At 39.9% G+C, this 19,188-nt stretch overlaps 1 protein-coding gene across 5 annotated transcripts in view; it reads left to right on the forward strand.

Annotated features, from left to right (window-relative positions):
* The first annotated feature begins 591 nt into the window (after positions 1-591).
* SPG11 (SPG11 vesicle trafficking associated, spatacsin) overlaps positions 592-19,188 on the forward strand; it is a 76,977-nt gene continuing 58,380 nt past the window's right edge. For all 5 annotated transcript variants that reach the window (XR_004348417.1, XM_032622391.1, XM_032622392.1 and 2 more), the window contains exons 1-8: positions 592-1,091; positions 3,398-3,582; positions 4,673-4,897; positions 6,344-6,545; positions 11,011-11,148; positions 11,336-11,784; positions 13,295-13,440; positions 18,082-18,214. Coding sequence is in view for 4 of the 5 variants with exons in the window: in XM_032622391.1 (XP_032478282.1) it covers positions 862-1,091; positions 3,398-3,582; positions 4,673-4,897; positions 6,344-6,545; positions 11,011-11,148; positions 11,336-11,784; positions 13,295-13,440; positions 18,082-18,214 (1,708 nt within the window). In the remaining variant the exon portion in view is untranslated. The remainder of the gene's footprint in view (positions 1,092-3,397; positions 3,583-4,672; positions 4,898-6,343; positions 6,546-11,010; positions 11,149-11,335; positions 11,785-13,294; positions 13,441-18,081; positions 18,215-19,188) is intronic.

Here is a 19,188-nt window from a genome sequence, read left to right on the forward strand (position 1 = left end):
GGGTATCAGAGCAATTGGACAGTAGGTAGTAGTCTCTGTAGGTTAAGGAACGATTTTCTTTTAAAGAGTGATATTACAGCATGCCTGCATGATAATGAAAGCACTGCCATAAAGTGGCCGGGGCGGGGAAGGGTGGAGAGTAATGAAGGCGAAGAAAGTTTACAAAGTCCTACAACAGGAGGAGGATGGGAATCAAAGCACAGACAAAGGAGGTGACCTTTGATAGCTGTGTGACGCCATCTGATTGTGGAAAAGTATGTGTTAAGAAAGGCACTGCTGTCCTTCAGGAGACCATTCCAAAATGCCTACTCCCCACCTCTTCTCGCCCCCTCTGCTGGCCGATCTTGGATTATACCTCCCAGAGGAAAGAGTAGTAGGGAACAGGAACTCTACCACTTCCACCCACCCTGTTCCCCTGGCTGTTACAATGGATATTATTTGATGTCAGCATCAAGTCAGCTCCCTCATCATGGATCGGTCAAATACCAAGGACGTTGCACCACTCAGGGCCTGTAAGCAAAAATAACAGCCCAATAAGAAAAGCGAAGAGTGGCAGGCACAGGCCTCCAATAGATAGGAGGCAGCAAGGGTAAGAAAGCAAAGGGTAATGCTACAGAGTGAGAACAGCTGCTACAGCCACCTTAAGCCGCTAATGGAGGCCCTCAACTCTCAGCAAACCGTGGGCTAGAAACAAAGGCAGCTGTGGCTTTGCTGGAGTGGGTGGTGCGGAGAACTTAACCGGGCAGACTACGTCAGCGTATATCTCCCCGCGGGAGTCACGAGGCTGACAGCGGGTCGGCTACACTGCGCCCGCGCAGGACACAGCGGGCCGTAGGGACCGGAAGGACCGGTGCGAGCGGGATGGCTGCAGACAAGGGGGCTGGAAGCGCTGAAGCCGTGGAGCGGGTTCTACCCGTGTTGTTGGTGCCGGTCCCCGCCGAGGCAACAGGGCGTCTGGGATCCCGGGCGCAGTTGCACAGGGAGCAGGAGGTTCTGGGGAGCCTGACGGCTGCGGGCAGCCTTCACGTGCTTCCCTTGGCGCCCGGCGGCCGGGGCGGGGGCGGCTGCCGCCTGGAAGGCCCTTTTCGGCAGTAAGTGCTGTGGCCGGGCCTGGCCTTGTGGAGGGAGTCTGCAGCCTTAGCTTGGCTGGCGCCTCTGCTCCCCTCCTACCTTGGAGGTGGCGGGAGAGGGATGACGGTGGAGGGCAACGCCTCAGAGGCAGGCCCGGTTCCTTCTCGGAACATTTTCCTCGGTTTGTCGCGTCCCTGCACCCATTTCCCTTTCCGGGTGGGTGGAGACAGTATCCAGATCCTCTCCGGACGTGGAGAACCTGTAATGAATCCCAGTTTGGACGCTTTTTAAATTCATTTAACACAGGTTGATTAATCGTCACTTTGCCGTGCCCCACGCCCATTTTCTTCAGTTAAATCTGTTAAAGATGCCAGCTGAGGGGCATCATCTCTCATTTGAATCATCCTGTTACCTTTTCCTTATCTCTGATACAGATAGCTGTTTCCTTCACATTTGGGCTTCCCCTCCCCTCCACCCCCCTTCAAGGACAGAGCCTGCGTTTTCTACGCACTTACTCGTGTATTCACTCAACAAATACTTATGCGCTTTCTGTTCGTTACCTAGGAGCAGTGCCTAAAAGGTGTAATAAGACAGTTCTTACATGTGAGGTTGTATGGTTGGGAAGACAGAAAAGAAACAATTTCAATCATATATTACTTTCCACATATGTAACTCTTACAGTTTACATCATTAAGTTTGAGAGTGCCTTCCGACGCTTTGGACTCTTTAATAACAAAACATTTTAGAAATGTTAACGATTTTGAGTAGCCACAGAGGAGTTGTGGAATATCCAGGTCCTATAAAAGTGCCTCACAGTAGAGATTCGTTTGTTCAATCACTGAATGTTTTAACCTGTTTTATGTTTGTCTTCTTTATTCCTGATCTCTAGTCGCTAGGAAAAGGAATCCCTCCTTACCATAAGTTAGTTGATTCAACAGTATTAAGTACCTATGAACACAGCCATATAAGGAAAGGAAGGAGGCAGAGAGAGAACCTCACAGAAGATAAGCAGAACAGACATAAAATAATGGGGGCTTTTGTAAGCTATAGCATGAAATTAGTGGGGGAGGATCAAGAAGGGCTACTTTTTAGTTTTTTTAGTTGAATTCAGTTAAAATAATTCGTAAGGTAAAAATAAGGACAAGTTTATAGTGTACAGAATTTGCTTCCTCCTTTTCTCAAAGTATGTATGGTCCTTTGTATGTTGTTGAAATCACTGTACATTCTATATTATGTTCACTGAAAATTCTCTTTCCACGTGGCAGTATAGTCCCATGTACTAATGATGTTACTGGTTTCACAGTATTCAGCCTTTTAAATATATCTTAATTTGTTTAACCTTTTTCATATTTGACATCAGATTTCAGTGTGAACAGTCAGGAATTGGCTGTTTATGAAACATCATTCTAGGTATAAAGACAGAAATATAAAATGTCAGTGTTTTTTTCTAATAATAACATAGTAGCACCAAGTCCACTGTTGTTAAATATAAAACTTACTACTTCTATAGAAAAAAAGCTTTTTTTAAAAGATGAAACTATCAGCATGGTAACCTCATCTCATTCCATTGCATTGTTTTCAGCATTGGGGCTCTCTTTTTTCTCTTTTAATGTAACTTAATTTTATTATTTAATTTGAAGCTGTAGCATTATTAGCCTCTTTCCATCCTTGTTAGTCATGTTGGTATGTTGACTTTACACTGCTTTAAATATTCTATAACTGCACTTAAATTGAAAATTTAGTTCCTCAGTTGCACTACCCACATTTCAGGTGCTCAGTAGCCACATGAGGTTGTTGGCTACTGTATTGGACTTTGCAGATGTGTAGAATACTTGCATCTCATGGAAGGTTTCGTTGGACAGAGCTATTGTATAATATGCCAGTTTAGAGTCTTCAAAGTCTATAAATGCAAATAATCACTTTCTTTTTTTAAAGTTATTCAAAGCACTTATGTTAGCAAAACGTATTTTGTTAATTGTGAAGACCACCTCTTATAAATAATAGACATATTTGGTTGTTGAAACATATCCTTGATCATGACAGTTCCTTTAAACACACCATCAGTCCAGATTTAGGATGAAGGAAAAAAGCAGCCACCATTTCTTGATCTTTGCCCCCTTTTCACACATGACTCCTATATTCTTGTGTTGCCCTGAAGGGACTGGAAGTTCTAGAGCAGTTTACATTCCCTTAGGTTGTATATAGAAGTAATGCTATTAGGTGAACCAAAGAGTTGTTCTCTACTTCTTCTGTCCTACCTTCACCATTGTGGGTAAGTATTATTGTGGATATAGAATATAATAAATAGTCTAAACTTTTTCCTTAGGTTTGTATGGGAGGACTCTCATAACAGTGGGACACCAACAGACAAGCCCAGACTGCTTGCTCTTAGTGAAGATAATGCACTGCTCATCTGTGAATTTAATTTGGAAGATGGAAGATGTGATGCAACCATTTCATATAGCTATACTGAGGAGACATTGCAAAAGCTCATTGAAGATCAAATTATCAGTAAGTATTTGCAGGTGGTCTTTTAGCATGTTTGAATTTGTGTATACTATGTAATTTTATGTATTTCAGGAAAAGTCCTTATAGAGGTGAAGTCAGGGAGGGATATTTGTCCAGTACAGTAGGCACTAGCCACATGAGGCTATTAAGCCCTTAATGTGCTTAGTATCAATTAATATGTCCTTTAAATGTCAAATGTTGATACATTCCAGATTTGAAGACTTGGTACTAAAAAAGTAAAATACCTCACTAATAGTTTTTGTATTACATGTTGATAATGATATTTTGAATACGAGGTAAATAATATATAATAAAATTAGTTTCACCTGTTTTCTTTTTTCAGTGCAGCTACTAGAAAATTTAAAATTACATGTGTGGCTCACTTTTGTGACTGACATTATATTTCTATTGGATAATGTGCTGATCTAGACTGGTTACAGACCTGTTGGCTATGTCCCATCCTGAGGGCTGCAGGGAGCAGAAATCAAAGCACTCAGGCTTCTATTTTTAAGGCAGTTGCATTCTCGCTACCCTGATTATAAGGTTCCTTCTTTTCCTTTTTTTTTTTTTTTTTTTTTTTTTGCGATATGCGGGCCTCTCACTGCTGTGGCCTCTCCCGTTGTGGAGCACAGGCTCCGGACGCGCAGGCTCAGCGGCCATGGCTCACGGGCCCAGCCGCTGCCGCGGCATGTGGGATCTTCCCGGACCGGGACACGAACCCATGTCCCCTGCATCGGCAGGCGGACTCCCAACCACTGCGCCACCAGGGAAGCCCCCTTCTTTTCCTTTTAAAAAAAGAGTCTGTGATTGTTCTTATTTGGTCTCATGGGTAAGTAGGCTTTTTTGATCATCTTCTGGTGTGTTGTCACACTCTGGCTGTAAACAGAAGGCACAGAGACATTGTAGGCCATCTTTATTCAGTTCCTTACTTACCTTCCACTTGCTTAGGTGAGTTTGACCAATAATTGTCTAGAGTTGGACTAAGTTAAATGCTGATTCTTTTTTGTTTTACCTGTTTGTGTTAACAGAATCAAATTTACCAGTTGTAAAATTGTGACCAGTGAGTTTGACGTAATATCCTTTTGTTTTATAGGTATTTCCTTATTATCTTTGAGAATTCTGTCATTTCACAGTAACACATCATTATTGTTCATCAATGAATATATCATCCTGCACATTATATTTCCTGAAAGAGATGCTGAGATTAGGGTACTCAGCTGTTTCACATTATCCTTGCCTGCACAGGCAGTGGACAGGATTATTGACACACAGCTCTGCAGAGGAATTCTTTTTGTTTTGAGTCGTTTAGGCTGGATCTGTATCCTTGTTGGTAAAGATGTTGATGTGTGGGGGAGGAGAATACCTGGAAAAATGAGCCTTTTTATAGGCTTTTAGTTTTAGGGACTGGGCTGTAGGTAGCAAGATTAATTTTTCAGTAAAACTTTCAGGGAAAAAGATCTTCATGAACTTAAAATACTCAAACTACATTGCTTTATATTCCATTCAAATATTTTTCAGTTTATAAATCATAATCATCTTGTCCAACTTATTTATGTTGTTTTAAAATTGTGTATGTTCTGCATTACCCATTTATTTAAAATATACTTATTAAATATCTACTTTGTGCTTGTTCCAGGAGAGATTTAGATGACTGCTTATGATATGATACACACATTTTCATGTGTGAATATAACCTATCTCTTATCGTCTCTGATGATTCCATCATATTAGGGAATCAAATGGTTTGCATAACTGTTTGAAATTTGTTTTTGGAAAACTATCACAGATTTTCTGTCTTTAGCAGATTCATAGGTCACCAGCAAAATTATTTTGAAGATTATTTGAAGAACGACCCGTTATGTGTTTTTGGAACTTTCATTTCTGCATTAAAGAAGTAATTTTTCTATTTTACATGTATCATAGCCTGTGTTAAAATTTATTTTGTAAAAATTGTTATAGAATATTGGATTAACCTCATTTTTGCTGCCAGGTTACAGAACTGAGCTGTCCGACGTGGTAGGCGGTAGGCATACGTGGCTGTGGAACACTTGAAATTTTTTGGCTAGTGTGACTGAGGAACTGAATTCTTAATTGTATTTAATTACTTTAGATTTAAAGTCTGATACTTGATTGAGTTATTGGAGAACTCTTGAGTATGTTTGGAACAACTCTGGCTGTTCCAAGGTCTTAAATATAAATTTTTGAAGTCTAAATACAGACCAGATATTTCCAGTGAAAATTTAATTGTCCAAATTGAGATGTGCTATAAGTATAAAATAACTAGGGTTGAACACTTATGTGAAAAAGATGTAAAATATCTCAATTTTTTAATATTGATTACATATAGAGATGATATTTTGGATATACTAGGTTAAATGACGCGTTCTTAAAATTAGGTTCACTGGTTTCTTTTTACTTTTTTAATAAGGCTGCTAGAAAATTTACAGTGACAAATGTGCCTCGCGTTGTTTCTTTTGGACAGCACTGTTGTAGAACACTAGTGGAAAATATTATTGCTGTCTCAGGGCCTGGCACAGAGTGGAGATTCAACAAGTATTGTTGAGTGAACTCTCTATCAGGTTGTTTATTGGTTCCCCGACTTCATAGTCACCTGGTTAATATGATGGGATTTTTAGTGTCCGTCTTCCTTCTATTATTATTCCTACAAGGTTGGAGCAGTGAAGTCTATAACTCTTATTTCGTCCTGTGTTTTAAATGGTTAGGCATACTTAAGACTGACGTTTTCTTTAACTCTAACTCGAAGACATTTTTGACACTGTGGATGGTAGACATGTAGCTCATGTGGATTTGGCACTTCCTCAAGAAGATATGTATAATGAGCAGCAACAAGAGCCAGCCAAGAGTTCTTCCTTTACTTCATTGAAAGTGTCTCAAGACCTAGATGTTGTAGTGATTGTCAGCTCCTCCAACACTGCAATTGCTCTTAACTTAAATTTGTATTTCAGGTATGTAGATTACTTCCTTCTCTGATTTCAGGTAAATAATTAGAGCCATAAGAGGTTAAAAATGTACTTGTTAGCTTCTGTTTATTCTTTTAACCAGTTTTTTCCTTCTATTTGCTTGATCACGTTCTAGCTACTACCTAGTGAGCTTGTTACTATATAAAAGTATGTACAAGTGACCACTGGCTACCTTTTTATTTCTGGATACATATCCAAGTTTGATTTTGATTTATGTTTATTATTATTATATATGGCTTATATGATCATAAATGAAAAGTAACCAAGCACAATTTTAAAAGCCCTTAGCTGTTATACATTATCTACTCACTTCTCAATACTAGAGTAGAAGAAAAATGGGATTTACCCTGTGTTAGAATTGTGTCTTACGTGGGTTAGGGTCCTGGCTGCCTAGGGGATCACTTTTCATTTAAGGACTTTGACAAGATGTATTAACTGTGCTTTCTCCATTTTAGGATTTCCTCAGGTGCTTCCTTTTGAGGGCCCACACACTTCCTAAATATATTAGTGAAAATTGAGTATTTCTTTGCGTAGCTTTTTGATTTAGAAATTCTAATTGCTTCTATTTTATAATGTTTGAAAGGAATATGTGTGTATGTGAATGTGCATACACACACACACACACACACACACACACACACACACACACCACCCTGTTTATTGAAACTTGCAAGTAGGGTAATCCACATTTATGACTTTCAGTATTAAGGGACATTTCAAACTGTTAGGATTTTTGGTCCTAACTTAATATGAATGAAATAAACATATCCTTGAGTAATTGGGAATGCACTTTGATGGGTTTATTGCTCATTGTCTGGATTACAAAAAAGGGTTAATTTCATCTTCACATATCAGCCAGAACTTCTTACTACTGTGAGTTTTTCATTTGTTTTCAATGGCCTTTTAATACTTTTTTTTTTTTAATCTTTGAGCAGGGATGATTATCACATTTTCAGACTGTGTGCTTGTGTATCAGTAGGCCATTTTCACTGACTAAAATATATCCTGTACGTGTAGAGTTAACCTTCTAATCAACTTCCTTGGAAAATAATTTGACAGGTGAGGGGGGAAGGAACGCCCACTCAGCTACTCTGATCCTTGAGTGTAGGGTTCTGTTCCTCCAGATGTTTTGGCAGCACCCCAAGAGAAGAACACTGAAGTGGGCACCAGGCACATCCCTTTGAACAAATTTCATTGAACTCAGCCACTGTAACATCAGCCAGTGAAGAGCTGCTGTTCTGTTCCCTATAGTCAATTTAGGGATCTGTCCTGTCCAACTAAATGAGTGATCGCTATTTGTTAGTTATTTACATGAGTGCTCTTTAATTAGTATAATTTCTTGAGGAAGTTGACTGCATGTTTATTTTCTAAGTGTACTCTGAAACCTAACAGTGTTTTTTTTTTTTTTACCATCCCTGCCTCCTGACCCTAGTTGTTCTTTCCTGCCATACAAAAAGTCAGCCACCCCTTTTCATTTTATCAAGTCCTATTCATGCTTTGAGATCCACCTCTTTAATGAAGTCATTCCTTACTAAAATCCCTTCCACTTGTAAATTTCTACTCATTTTATAATTTTTCTCTCCTTTGGACTTCTGTAGCACTTTTGCTTTGAACTACAGTTTAGCACTTAATTGTGTATAGTCTTGTATTATTTCTCTAATTTTTTGTGTTTCCTACAGAGTTTGTAAGCTCCATGTAAGCTCCTCATGGTTTGTTCATTCAATTCACTGTCAATGACTTTTCCTTCCAGTTTACCTTAGCTGTCCATTCCCATAGTCATACCCTGGGCTTTGTCATTATATGAAACAGCTCCTCCCACAAATCACTCTTCTACACATCCCACTCTGAGCACGACTTGCCAGATTGTACAGCTTGCTTACTCAAGTACCCCCACTTCTCTCATCTGACCTCATTGGAATTTCTAATATGCTGACTTCCCAAGTGAAGACAGGAGCCCCCTCTGTCTTCACTGCCCTCCCTTTACAGCATAGATTCCGTGACCTGTCATTTCAGTCACTTTCTTGAATGAGCCCTAAACTCTTGCTCCTGCCCTGTGGTAGCACTTGATCTGACAAATCTTTTTTTTTTTTTGTTCTCTCTTCTCGTTCCCTGCACTCAAGCAACTGAGCACTTGTGAGAAAACCACAGAGGAAAATTGATACCACTATAAGTTCACATTCACTGTCTTCTGTGGTCTCTCACGTTGCCTGGAAATTTTACAATGACTTTTCATGAGTCCATTCTTCTTTTTTTTTTTTTTGCGGTACGTGGGCCTCTCACCGTTGTGGCCTCTCCCGTTGCGGAGCACAGGCTCCGGACGCGCAGGCTCAGCGGCCATGGCTCACGGGCCCAGCCGCTCCGTGGCATGTGGGATCTTCCCGGACCGGGGCATGAACCCGTGTCCCCAGCATCGGCAGGCGGACTCTCAACCACTGCGCCACCAGGGAAGCCCATGAGTCCATTCTTTACAACGTTTTAAACCTCCATTTTCCTCAAACCTTTATTCATCTCTTTACCCCCAACTGTTCTTAGATGACTTTACCTCCAACTTTATAAAGGAAGTAGAACCCATCTAATGGGAACTCCTTCAGTTTCTCACATTAAATTGCAAACCCACTTTCCTGCACTCGTCTTCTCCATCTTCCGTCCTGTTACAATGGAGAGATTCCCTCCTCCTATGAAGGCCAGTCCTTCTGTGTGTACTCTGGACCCCATTCTTTCCCTCCTTCTCAGGGACCATTTTCTGTTTCCTCTCTTTTCTAGATCTTTAGCCTCTTTTAAGTATTAGATCCACATCCAGCTAATCACCAGGTCCTAGCCATTCTAGCTCCTGAGTGTGTCTTGAATCTGCCCAGTTGTCTTAACTCCTCTGTCATCACTGTGATCTATTCTGCTATCATCGCTTACCTGAACTAGCTTACCAGCCTCGTAATTGGTCTCCCCATATCTGTTCTTCCCCCCTCAAATCCATCATCTACGGAGTAGCCAGAGTGGTGGTGTTACAATGCATGTCTTATCAGAGTATAGCTAGGTATGAACATCTGGGGCAGGGTATGTATCTTTTGTTGGTGCGGGAACTACCTTCTCCATGGATCATGTTTTCTCACTGTCACCCTGACTTCTCTAACACCATCTCCTTGACAAATGTATATCAAGCTGTTACCTTCAAATTGTTGAAAGGGTTAATAATTTAAGTGTTCAGGGAGTTTACATGCATCCCATTCTCCCCACAGCTACTCTTCTGTGTCTGATCATATGGCTTCTCTGCATAAAACCCTTATTTAGCTTCTTCCCGCGCCCCCCTCACCCCAAGATAGAAGCTAAGAATCCTTAGTAGCCCATAAAACCTGACCCCATCTGGCTCCTGCCAAGCTCTCCAGCCTCATCTCACACCACCTTGCTTCTCATTCACTATGCTTTAACCACCGTAGCCTTCTTTGTGCTTCTGCAACGTGACAGCCCTCTTTCCACATACACTCTCCATCCACACCTGCACTCATACTTTGCTTTCCTAGCTTTTATGTATTCCCCGGGTCTCAGCCCAAGTCTTAATTTGTGGTGGTGGTGGTATGGTGAGTGATTAAAAACCTGGGCTTACGGTCACATTCACCTGGTTCACATTCAGCTCCACTGTTTGAGCCTTACTTTCTGTATCTACAAAACTGGCTTCTATTTACCTCATAGGGTTGTTGAAAGGCTCCAATACCTTAGTTTAGGTAAAGTGTTTAGCACAACATCTACAATGTAGCAGATAATCCATGCTTTTATCTCTACATAAAGCTAACTTCCCTTAAGGGTCAAATTTTTTTTAATTGACATAAACATTATATTAGTTTCATATACACAACATATATATGGGTATATTGTGAAATGATCACCACAATCAATCTAGTTGACATCTATCTTCACACATAGTTACAGGTGGGTCAGACTTTTAAGGTTGACTTTATCAATCTGCCTTAAGCAATGGAGGTAAGGAGTCTGGGTCAGGGAAACTTATCGTCTATACTCTTTCTACTCTGTAACACCTCCATCCCATACCCCCTTCCATTTTTAAAAAAATATATATTTTATTTTTGGCTGCGTTTGGGTCTTAGTTGCAGCGTGCAGGCTTCTCTCTAGTTGTGACGCACAGGCTCCAGCGCACATAGGCTCTGTAGTTGTGGCGCTCAGGCTCCAGAGCGCATGGGCTCTGTAGTTGCAGCACGCAGGCTCTCTAGTTGTGGCGTGCGGGCATAGTCACCCCGCAATATGTGGGATCTTAGTTCCCTGACCAAGGATCAAACCTGCATCCCCTGCATTGGAAGGTGGATTCTTAACCACTGGACCACCAGGGAAGTTCCCCCACCCCCACCCCCACCGCCCTTCCATTTTTAACAGGAGCAATAATAACACAGATTTTGTTTGATCATCAGTTTTTTTTACCATGACTATTGTTTTTAAAACATAGGCAATACCCAGGACACCTACTATGTGAAAGAACACTAGAAGACATTCCTATTGAAGGCCCTAAGGGGATAGATGAAGATGATCCTGTTAATTCTGACTACAACATGAAACTGACCAAGTTTTCCTTCCAAGTTGATCGGTACAGAAACCTCCTTTTTGGATTTACTTTATTATTTCCATTTTTTGTCATGCTGACACTGTACCTTTTCACTAAAAGTCTTTACAGAGGTAGACACTTTTATTTTCCTAAGTGCATCTTTGCTTGGTTTACTGCTTTACTTTGTGCCTTTCACTGTCACAGATGTAAGTTCTGCCCTATCTTCCAGGTCTTGGAAAGCCCAGCTGTCATCACTGAATGAAACAATAAAGAACTCCAAGCTGGAAGGTACCTGTTGTGCTCCGTGGTTCCAGGATATTTTGCATTTGGAGCCCCCTGAATCTGGTAACCACAGTACCAGTGTGCCAAACTGGGCCTTCACTCCACAGGATGTAATGTGCAGCCAGTATAGTTTTCCACAGAAAGGTCCTGCCAAGACCAGTGATTCAGGAAGATCATGGAAAAGAATACACATCAGTGAACAGGAGGAACCCCTTGAGCTTACATGTATGTCTGTGACAGGCTTCACTGCGCTGTTTACTTGGGCAGTTGAAAGGACGGGCTGTACCATTGTCCTGTGGGATTTGGAGACCCAGAGCATGCAGTGTGTTTCGCTGGGCAAGAAGTGTATTCCTGTAGACAGTGGTGGAGACCAGCAACTGTGCCTTGTTTTGACAGGTGAGAATGTCTTGTATCAGGTTGAAATCCATGCTGAGAGGTGCTCTCTTATCTATTTTACTTCTGCTGCCTGGGTGGTGGTGGTGCCTACTCCTCTAAGCCTAGGCTTTGATGGAGAAAATTTGGTGTTGCTTTCAGTAATGTCTCATGTGTTTGATTTTTTTTTTTTTTTTTTTTTTGTGGTACACGGGCCTCTCACTGTTGTGGCCTCTCCCGTTGTGGAGCACAGGCTCCGAACGCGCAGGCTCAGCAGCCATGGCTCACGGGCCCAGCCGCTCCGCGGCATGTGGGATCTTCCCAGACCGGGGCACGAACCCGTGTCCCCTGCATCGGCAGGCGGACTCTCAACCACTGCACCACCAGAGAAGCCCACGTGTTTGATTTTTAATTAAGGTTATTTCTGCTCAGCTAAATGCTAGGACTGAGTCAGGAAGAGTTTAAGAGTAAGAAAGGTTGGTTTTAACCCAGCGAGTCATTCATGAGACTTCAGTCTGTACAGGCAAAGGATGCAAGCTGTTAGCTCATGGGCCATGCATGAACTCAGATTCATTTTGTTTGGCCTACACTACCTAGGCTTTTTTTTTTTTTTTTGCGATACGTGGGCCTCTCACTGTTGTGGCCTCTCCTGTTGCGGAGCACAGGCTCCGGACGCGCAGGCTCAGCGGCCATGGCTCACGGGCCCAGCTGCTCCGTGGCATGTGGGATCTTCCTGGACCGGGGCACAAACCCGCGTCCCCTGCATTGGCAGGTGGACTCTCAACCACTGCGCTACCAGGGAAGCTCTACCTAGGCATTTTAAAAAAGATTCTATTTATTATAAACATGTAAAATTAGAGGGTTTCACACGAAATCTGGAATTTCAGTTGTTACTGAAAAATTAAAAGCTCTGCCACACTGCCCCTCATCTCTCATAGTAGTTTATGGATTGGAGCCAAATTTCAGTGCTCTTAGATGGGTTAGTTTCTTTCAGGTTAGGTTTTCTTGCACTTCTTCTCCCCACCTGTTTGGTCCCGTAGGCATTTGGGTTTGGTGTGTCAGATATACATTGATTCAGCATTTATGCCATAACCTCCTGTAAAACTACTGAGTGTTCTCATTGAACTAACCGTGTGTTTCTTCTTCATTATCTCAGTTTTGGTAATCATGTATTTCTTTGTGTCAAGAGCATGCTATTGTTTTATTTTAGTAAACCAGAAATGTGACATCTCAGTAAATAGTTAAAGGTTTCAGGTATTGATTGTGCCATGTAGTACAATGTAGAAAAGAGAGATTCAGTGTCATTTCATAGGATGCATTGTCCTTATGAGCATTTGTCTTGCAGTTACTGTTTTAAAAAATAACATTCTTCGAAAAACTATGATGAATTTATTACCTAAGGGCATTAGTTACTAGTACCCAGTAAACCTGTTTGTAATTACAGTGCTGAAGTATTGAGTAATTAGAAATTCCTGTCATAATCCTGAAACCTAACTCCTAATAATTTATTAAAGCTAACTTGTTTTTCTTCTAGAAGATGGACTGTCTCTGATTTTGTTTGGTTTGACTCAAGAGGAATTTTTAAATAGGCTAATGATCCATGGAAGTGCCAGCACTGTGGACTCTCTTTGCCATCTCAATGGTTGGGGGAGGTGCTCCATCCCCATACATGCGCTAGAGGTAACAGAATTAAATGTCTGTAGAACTTTGCTTGGTTATTTTCTGTCATCTACCGTTACTTGACTAACAATTTCGGAGATTCATTTAACCTAGCGGCAAAGGATCTGTAGCCTCTACCCATCCATTTGCTTAGTTTTGGCTGTTTTGTTACCCTAATTTTGCTTAGCAGTTTACCCTTTTTGGCTTTAAAAGATAAAAGACTATAATAAACACTATTTAAGAAAAAAAAGTTACAAGAGTTGGAGGCAACAATAAGCTGATGAGAATAAATGAAGTGGAAACAAGCTATGGAAAGCTCGAGCAGGAGTGATCTCTTATTCCTACTCTGTAGCCCCTAATCCTCTAATCCAGCTGTGGTAGTGACATACCTGAATTTATGTAACATTTTATAGTTCACAAACAGTCTTTTTTATGCATTCTCTAAATTGTGTTAAAATAACCACATGGGACGGGTTGGGTAGTTTTTATTCATTTCATTTTACAGATGAAAAACGTAAGGCTCAAAAGGGTTGAGTGAGTGGCCCATAGCCATACTAATAAGGCAGGGTCTAGAATCAAAATCAGGGCACTTTCTACTGTACCACACAGCCCAGCAAGGTCGAAAACTGGAAGTTAATAATGTTATGTACCAGACTTTTTTTAGTGGCAACTATATTGAGATATAGTTTACATACCATAAAATTCACCTATCTAATGTACAATTCAGTGGGTTTTAGTATATTCAGAGTTATACAACCATCCTGTCTAATTCCATAACATTTTCATCACCCCAAAGAGAAACAGCATACCCATTGGCAGTCACTCCCAATTCCTCACAAACCCTAATTTCCAAACACTTAATCTTGTTTCTGTCTCTGGATTTGCCTATTCTGACGATTTCATATAAATGGAATTATAAAAAATGTGGCCTTTCATGACTGGCTTTCATTTGGCATGTTTTCAAGGCTCATCCATGTAGCATGTGTCAGTACTTCATTCATTTTTATGGCTGAATAACATTCCATTATGTGGATAAAGCAGATGTTTTTTATCCATTCATCAGTCGATGGACATTTAGTTGGTTTTTCCTTTTTGGCTGTTAGGGATTATCCTGCTATGAAAGGTGGTGTACTAGTTTTTGTGTCGTCATGTGTGTTTATTTCTCTTGGGTATACACCTGGCAGTGGAATTATGAAGTCATTTAACTTTCTGAAGAACCACCAAACTGTTTTCACAGTTTCACAGTGGTTACACTATTTTACATTCCCACCAGCAATGTATGGAAGTTCCTGTAGCTCTCCATTCTCACCAAAACTTGTTATTGTCCAATTTTTTATTATCATAGCCATCCTACTAGCTCTGAAGTCAAAGTGAAGTGGTATCTCATTGTGGTTTTGACTTGCATTTCCTAATGACTAATGTGTTGAACATGTTTTCAAATGTTTATTGGCCATGTGTGTATCTCTTTGGAGAAATGTCTACTTAAATCCTTTGTTCATTTTGTATTTGAGTTATTTGTTTTTATTTTTGAATTCTGAGAGTTCTTTCTATATTCTAGACCTTTATGAGATATATGATTTGTAAATATTTTCTCCTGTTCTGTGTGTGGGTTGTCTTTTCACCTTCTTGATGGTGTCCTTTGAAACACAAAAGTTTTTAATTTTGATGAAGTTAGTTTACCTTTTTTTTTGTTTTTGGGGTTTTTTTTTTTTTTGGTCACTTGGGCTTTTGGTGTCATATCTAAGAAATGAGTGCCTATTCTGAGGTCATGAAGATTTACTCTTATAAGAGTTTTATAGTTTTAGCTCTTACGTTTAGGTCTTTTATGCATTTTGATTAATTTTTATGTATGGTCAGTGGAAGGGACCCAACCTCATTCTTTTGCATGTGGATATTCAATAGTCCAGCACCATTTGTTGAAAAACTTACCTTTATATACTACAAAATATTTATTGTAGAAAATTTGAGAATAGGAGAAAAAAGAAAATTAGTCTCTTACAAATCTATTATTCAGAAGGAGTAGTGTTTACTCTTAGGTTATTTCCTATAGTTATTTTTCCTAAATATTAATGTTAATAGTCAGATGCTAGCTCATTAATTTTCTTATCTATAGATAAATATTGTTTATTATTTCCATTTTATAGGTGAGGGAACACAGAGAGGTTGTGAATTCTAATACAGATATACTTGGACACTAAGCAGTAGCACCAGGGTTTGAACCCAGGCAGTGTGACTGTAAAGCCTCTGTCTTTATACATAGTGTGTCCGTGTAGTGAGTTTAATTAGGATGATGTGGTATTACAGCATTGTTTTGGCCTTAGTCTCCCCCCACATACAAACGAGTGAATTTGTTGAGACTCAGGTATAGCCTAGTAAGTACTCAGTTTCATAAATGTTCCATGTGTGTGAAAATTGAATGTGCGTTTTCCAGTTGTCACAATGGTACTTCAGTCAGAAGTAGTTAGAATTTTCATACTTTCCTCAGTTTCTCTTAACCTCTCTTAACTCATGTCTTTGGATAATTCCTTTATATCACTCTTTCAGCTCATTACTTCTCTTTTCAGCTATATCTAATCTGGTATTAAATACATCCACTGAGTATCTAGTTTCAATTTTTATTTTTTTAATTTCCAGAATTACTATTTGGTCATTATTTTTAAATGTGTTATTTTGAAAATTTTCAAATTTATAGAAAAATTATAAAAATAATAAAATGAGCATCCATTTACCTCTTTCCCATTTACCGACTGTTAACATTTTGCCACGTGTTTTAACTGTATGTGTACTTCTTATTTTTGCTGAACTATTTGAAAGTTGCAAACTTTGTAACTTTTCATTCTAAGTACTTTACCATATATCTCCTAAGAGCAATAATATTCTTATTTAACCATACATAGTATAGTTTTTCCTTTCACTACCTAGTGCAAAGGCGTGGTTTGTTTATGGTCTCCCTCTGGTGGAGTAATTTTTCTAGTTCATCCTCTTTTGGAGATTGTCACTGTGCATAGACCCTAGGTTTATCCTCTCTTTTCTTCCTTTACACATAACTTTCACCAATACCTCTCACCTAGCCTGCCTGGCCTAGCACCCAGAACTTCAGCCCATTGATTCTCAGTGTGGTCCCCAGACCAGCAGCATCACCATCTCCAGCAGATTTATTAGAAATGTAAATTCTCAGGCCCCAACCCAGACTTAGGGAATCAGAATCTCTGGGGAATGGGCTCAGCAATCCACATTTTAACAAGCTCTCCAGGTGATTCTTAGGCACAGTGCTTTAGGCTAGGCATGGGAAGCTTTTTCTGTCAAGGACCAGAGAATAAATATTTCAGGCTTTCCAGGAAGATTTCTGTTACAAATACTCAGATATGCCATTATAGCCATTGACAATAGGTAAATGAACGGATGTTCCCATAAAACTTCATTTACAAAGACAGACAGGAGTTGAATTTGGTTGGTGGGCCCTGTTTTTCAGCCCCTGCTTTATTTAGGTCATCAGGGATTTGCTTGTACTCTCTGAGGATTTTTCTCTTTCTTTCCAGTTCAACTGAGCATTTAAAGGTATATCTTATAAATACACACACGTAATTGACCCTTGAACAACATGGGTTTGAGCTGCGCAGGTCCGCTTGTATGATGACTTTTTTTCAATAGTGAGTACTACAGTACTGCACAATCCAGGGTTGGTTGAATACATGGGTGTGGAACCTCTGATTCAGAGTGATGACTGTAGAGTTATACATGGGTTTTTCACTGCACGGGAGGGTCAGCGTCCCTAACTCCTGAGTTGTTCAAGGGTCAACTGTATATATATTTTTAAATCTGTGATTTTTACGTGTTCTTTATAGAAAACTTTCCTCAGATGCCTACTTTAGAAATGGGAGTCTGTATTTAGCCTGCTTTTTCAGTTTAACTTTTTATCATACTGCTTTAACATTTTAATTAAAATAGACGATAACTGTGAGGGTGATCCCTGAGTACCTAGCTCTGAATGGTGTTAGAATTACAGAATGGTAGAACTAAAGCAGAACTGAAGTTCAGAAAGGTTACAGAGACTTGCCCCAAGTCATACGGTCATTGTCAGAATCCTCACTAGAACTCACGTACTCTTGCAAGATAAAGATAGTCTTGTGGGGACTTCCCTGGTGGTCCAGTGGTAAAGAACCTGCCTTCCAATGCAGAGGACGCGGATTTGATCCCTGGTCAGGGAACTAAGATCCCACATGCTGCGGGGCAACTAAGCCCGCACGCCACAACTACTGAGCTCACGCGCCTCAACTAGAGAGCCTGTGTGCCACAAACTACAGAGCCCACGTGCTCTGGAACCTGCACACCACAGCTACAGAGCCCACGCGCCCTGGAGCCTGCGCACCACAACTAGAGAGAGAAAACCCGCACGCCCCAACTAGAGAGAAGGCGGTGCGCTGCAACAAAGAGCCTGTGCGCCGCGATGAAAGATTCTGCATGCCTCAATGAAGATCCCGCGTGCTGCAACTAAAGACCTGATGCAGCCAAAAATAAATAAATAAATAAACATAAATCTTAAAAAAAAAAAAAGATAGTCTGTGTCTCTTTGTGTAAGTACATTAAGTTGTAAAGTTTAAAAAATCTGTATCCCAATTTTTTTTCCTATTGTAATTTTTTTCTGATTTTCTCCCACCTCAGGCAGGAATAGAAAATCGTCAGCTGGACACAGTAGATTTCTTTTTGAAGAGCAAGGAAAATCTTTTGAGTCCATCCTCAAAATCTTCTGTACCTGATCAGTTTGATCACTTTCCATCCCATTTATATTTAAAACGTAAGTAGTGTAGAGACTTCTACATTTGTATTTATCATTTTTCCTTTTTAATCACTTTCAAATTATTGTTGTGTTTTCTGATGACTTATTTATTTGCCAGGAGTCAGTCATAACATTTTATTTACTTTCTGGAATCTTGAGATAGTTGTGAGAATCTATAAATGTTCTTATCATATGCGTTGATTATTCATATCCTGTACTGTGCTTTGTATCTTTGGTATGCAAAGAAGAGATGATCTTTCAAATTCAAGAGCATTTTATTCAAAAGAGAATAAACTTCATTTGCAAAAATTTCCAGCTTTTGCAGTTGTCTGAGATATTGATGTATAGTGGCAGTGCAGCTGGCCGAGTTGGGGACTGGGACTTGTTATAAGACTTTTCAGCCTGACTCTTCTGCTTTTTTGCTACATTAGCAACACTTCTTTTCAAGACTTTGACTTTCATTTTTAATAAACGGGAGCTCTGCTTTTCTTCTTGGACCAGGTAGTCATGCAAATCCTCTCTTTAGAGGACAGGGTAATAAAGTGTGTTTTCCCTTGTACATAAAGTTTTATAATCTGCTTTTTTTTTTTTCACTTGATAATATGTTACAGACATCTTTCTTGATAATGATAGATATACCTATTATTTATGATGGCATAGAATTTCATTGTATGGGCTGTACCATAATTTACCCAACCAAACTCCTATTACACATTAGGTTGATTCTAATTTTTACTATTATTGGCAATGTGCTATAAATGCTGTGTGTTTATGTAATTTCACATATGTACAATTATTGGGATTAATTTCTAGATGTGGAATTCACAGGTCAAAGAGACACACAATTTACATTCTTAAATTTTTTTATAAATTACCCTCCAGAAAAGTTTCACCAATTTGTACTCTTAAGTGGAGAAAATGACAACCTACTTTTTCTATCAATTTAACGTTAGTCCTTACTGACAATGTGGATTAGAAATTTTATTTTTTAA

Source organism: Phocoena sinus, chromosome 2 (assembly GCF_008692025.1).
Source record: "Phocoena sinus isolate mPhoSin1 chromosome 2, mPhoSin1.pri, whole genome shotgun sequence".
Lineage (NCBI taxonomy): Eukaryota > Metazoa > Chordata > Mammalia > Artiodactyla > Phocoenidae > Phocoena > Phocoena sinus.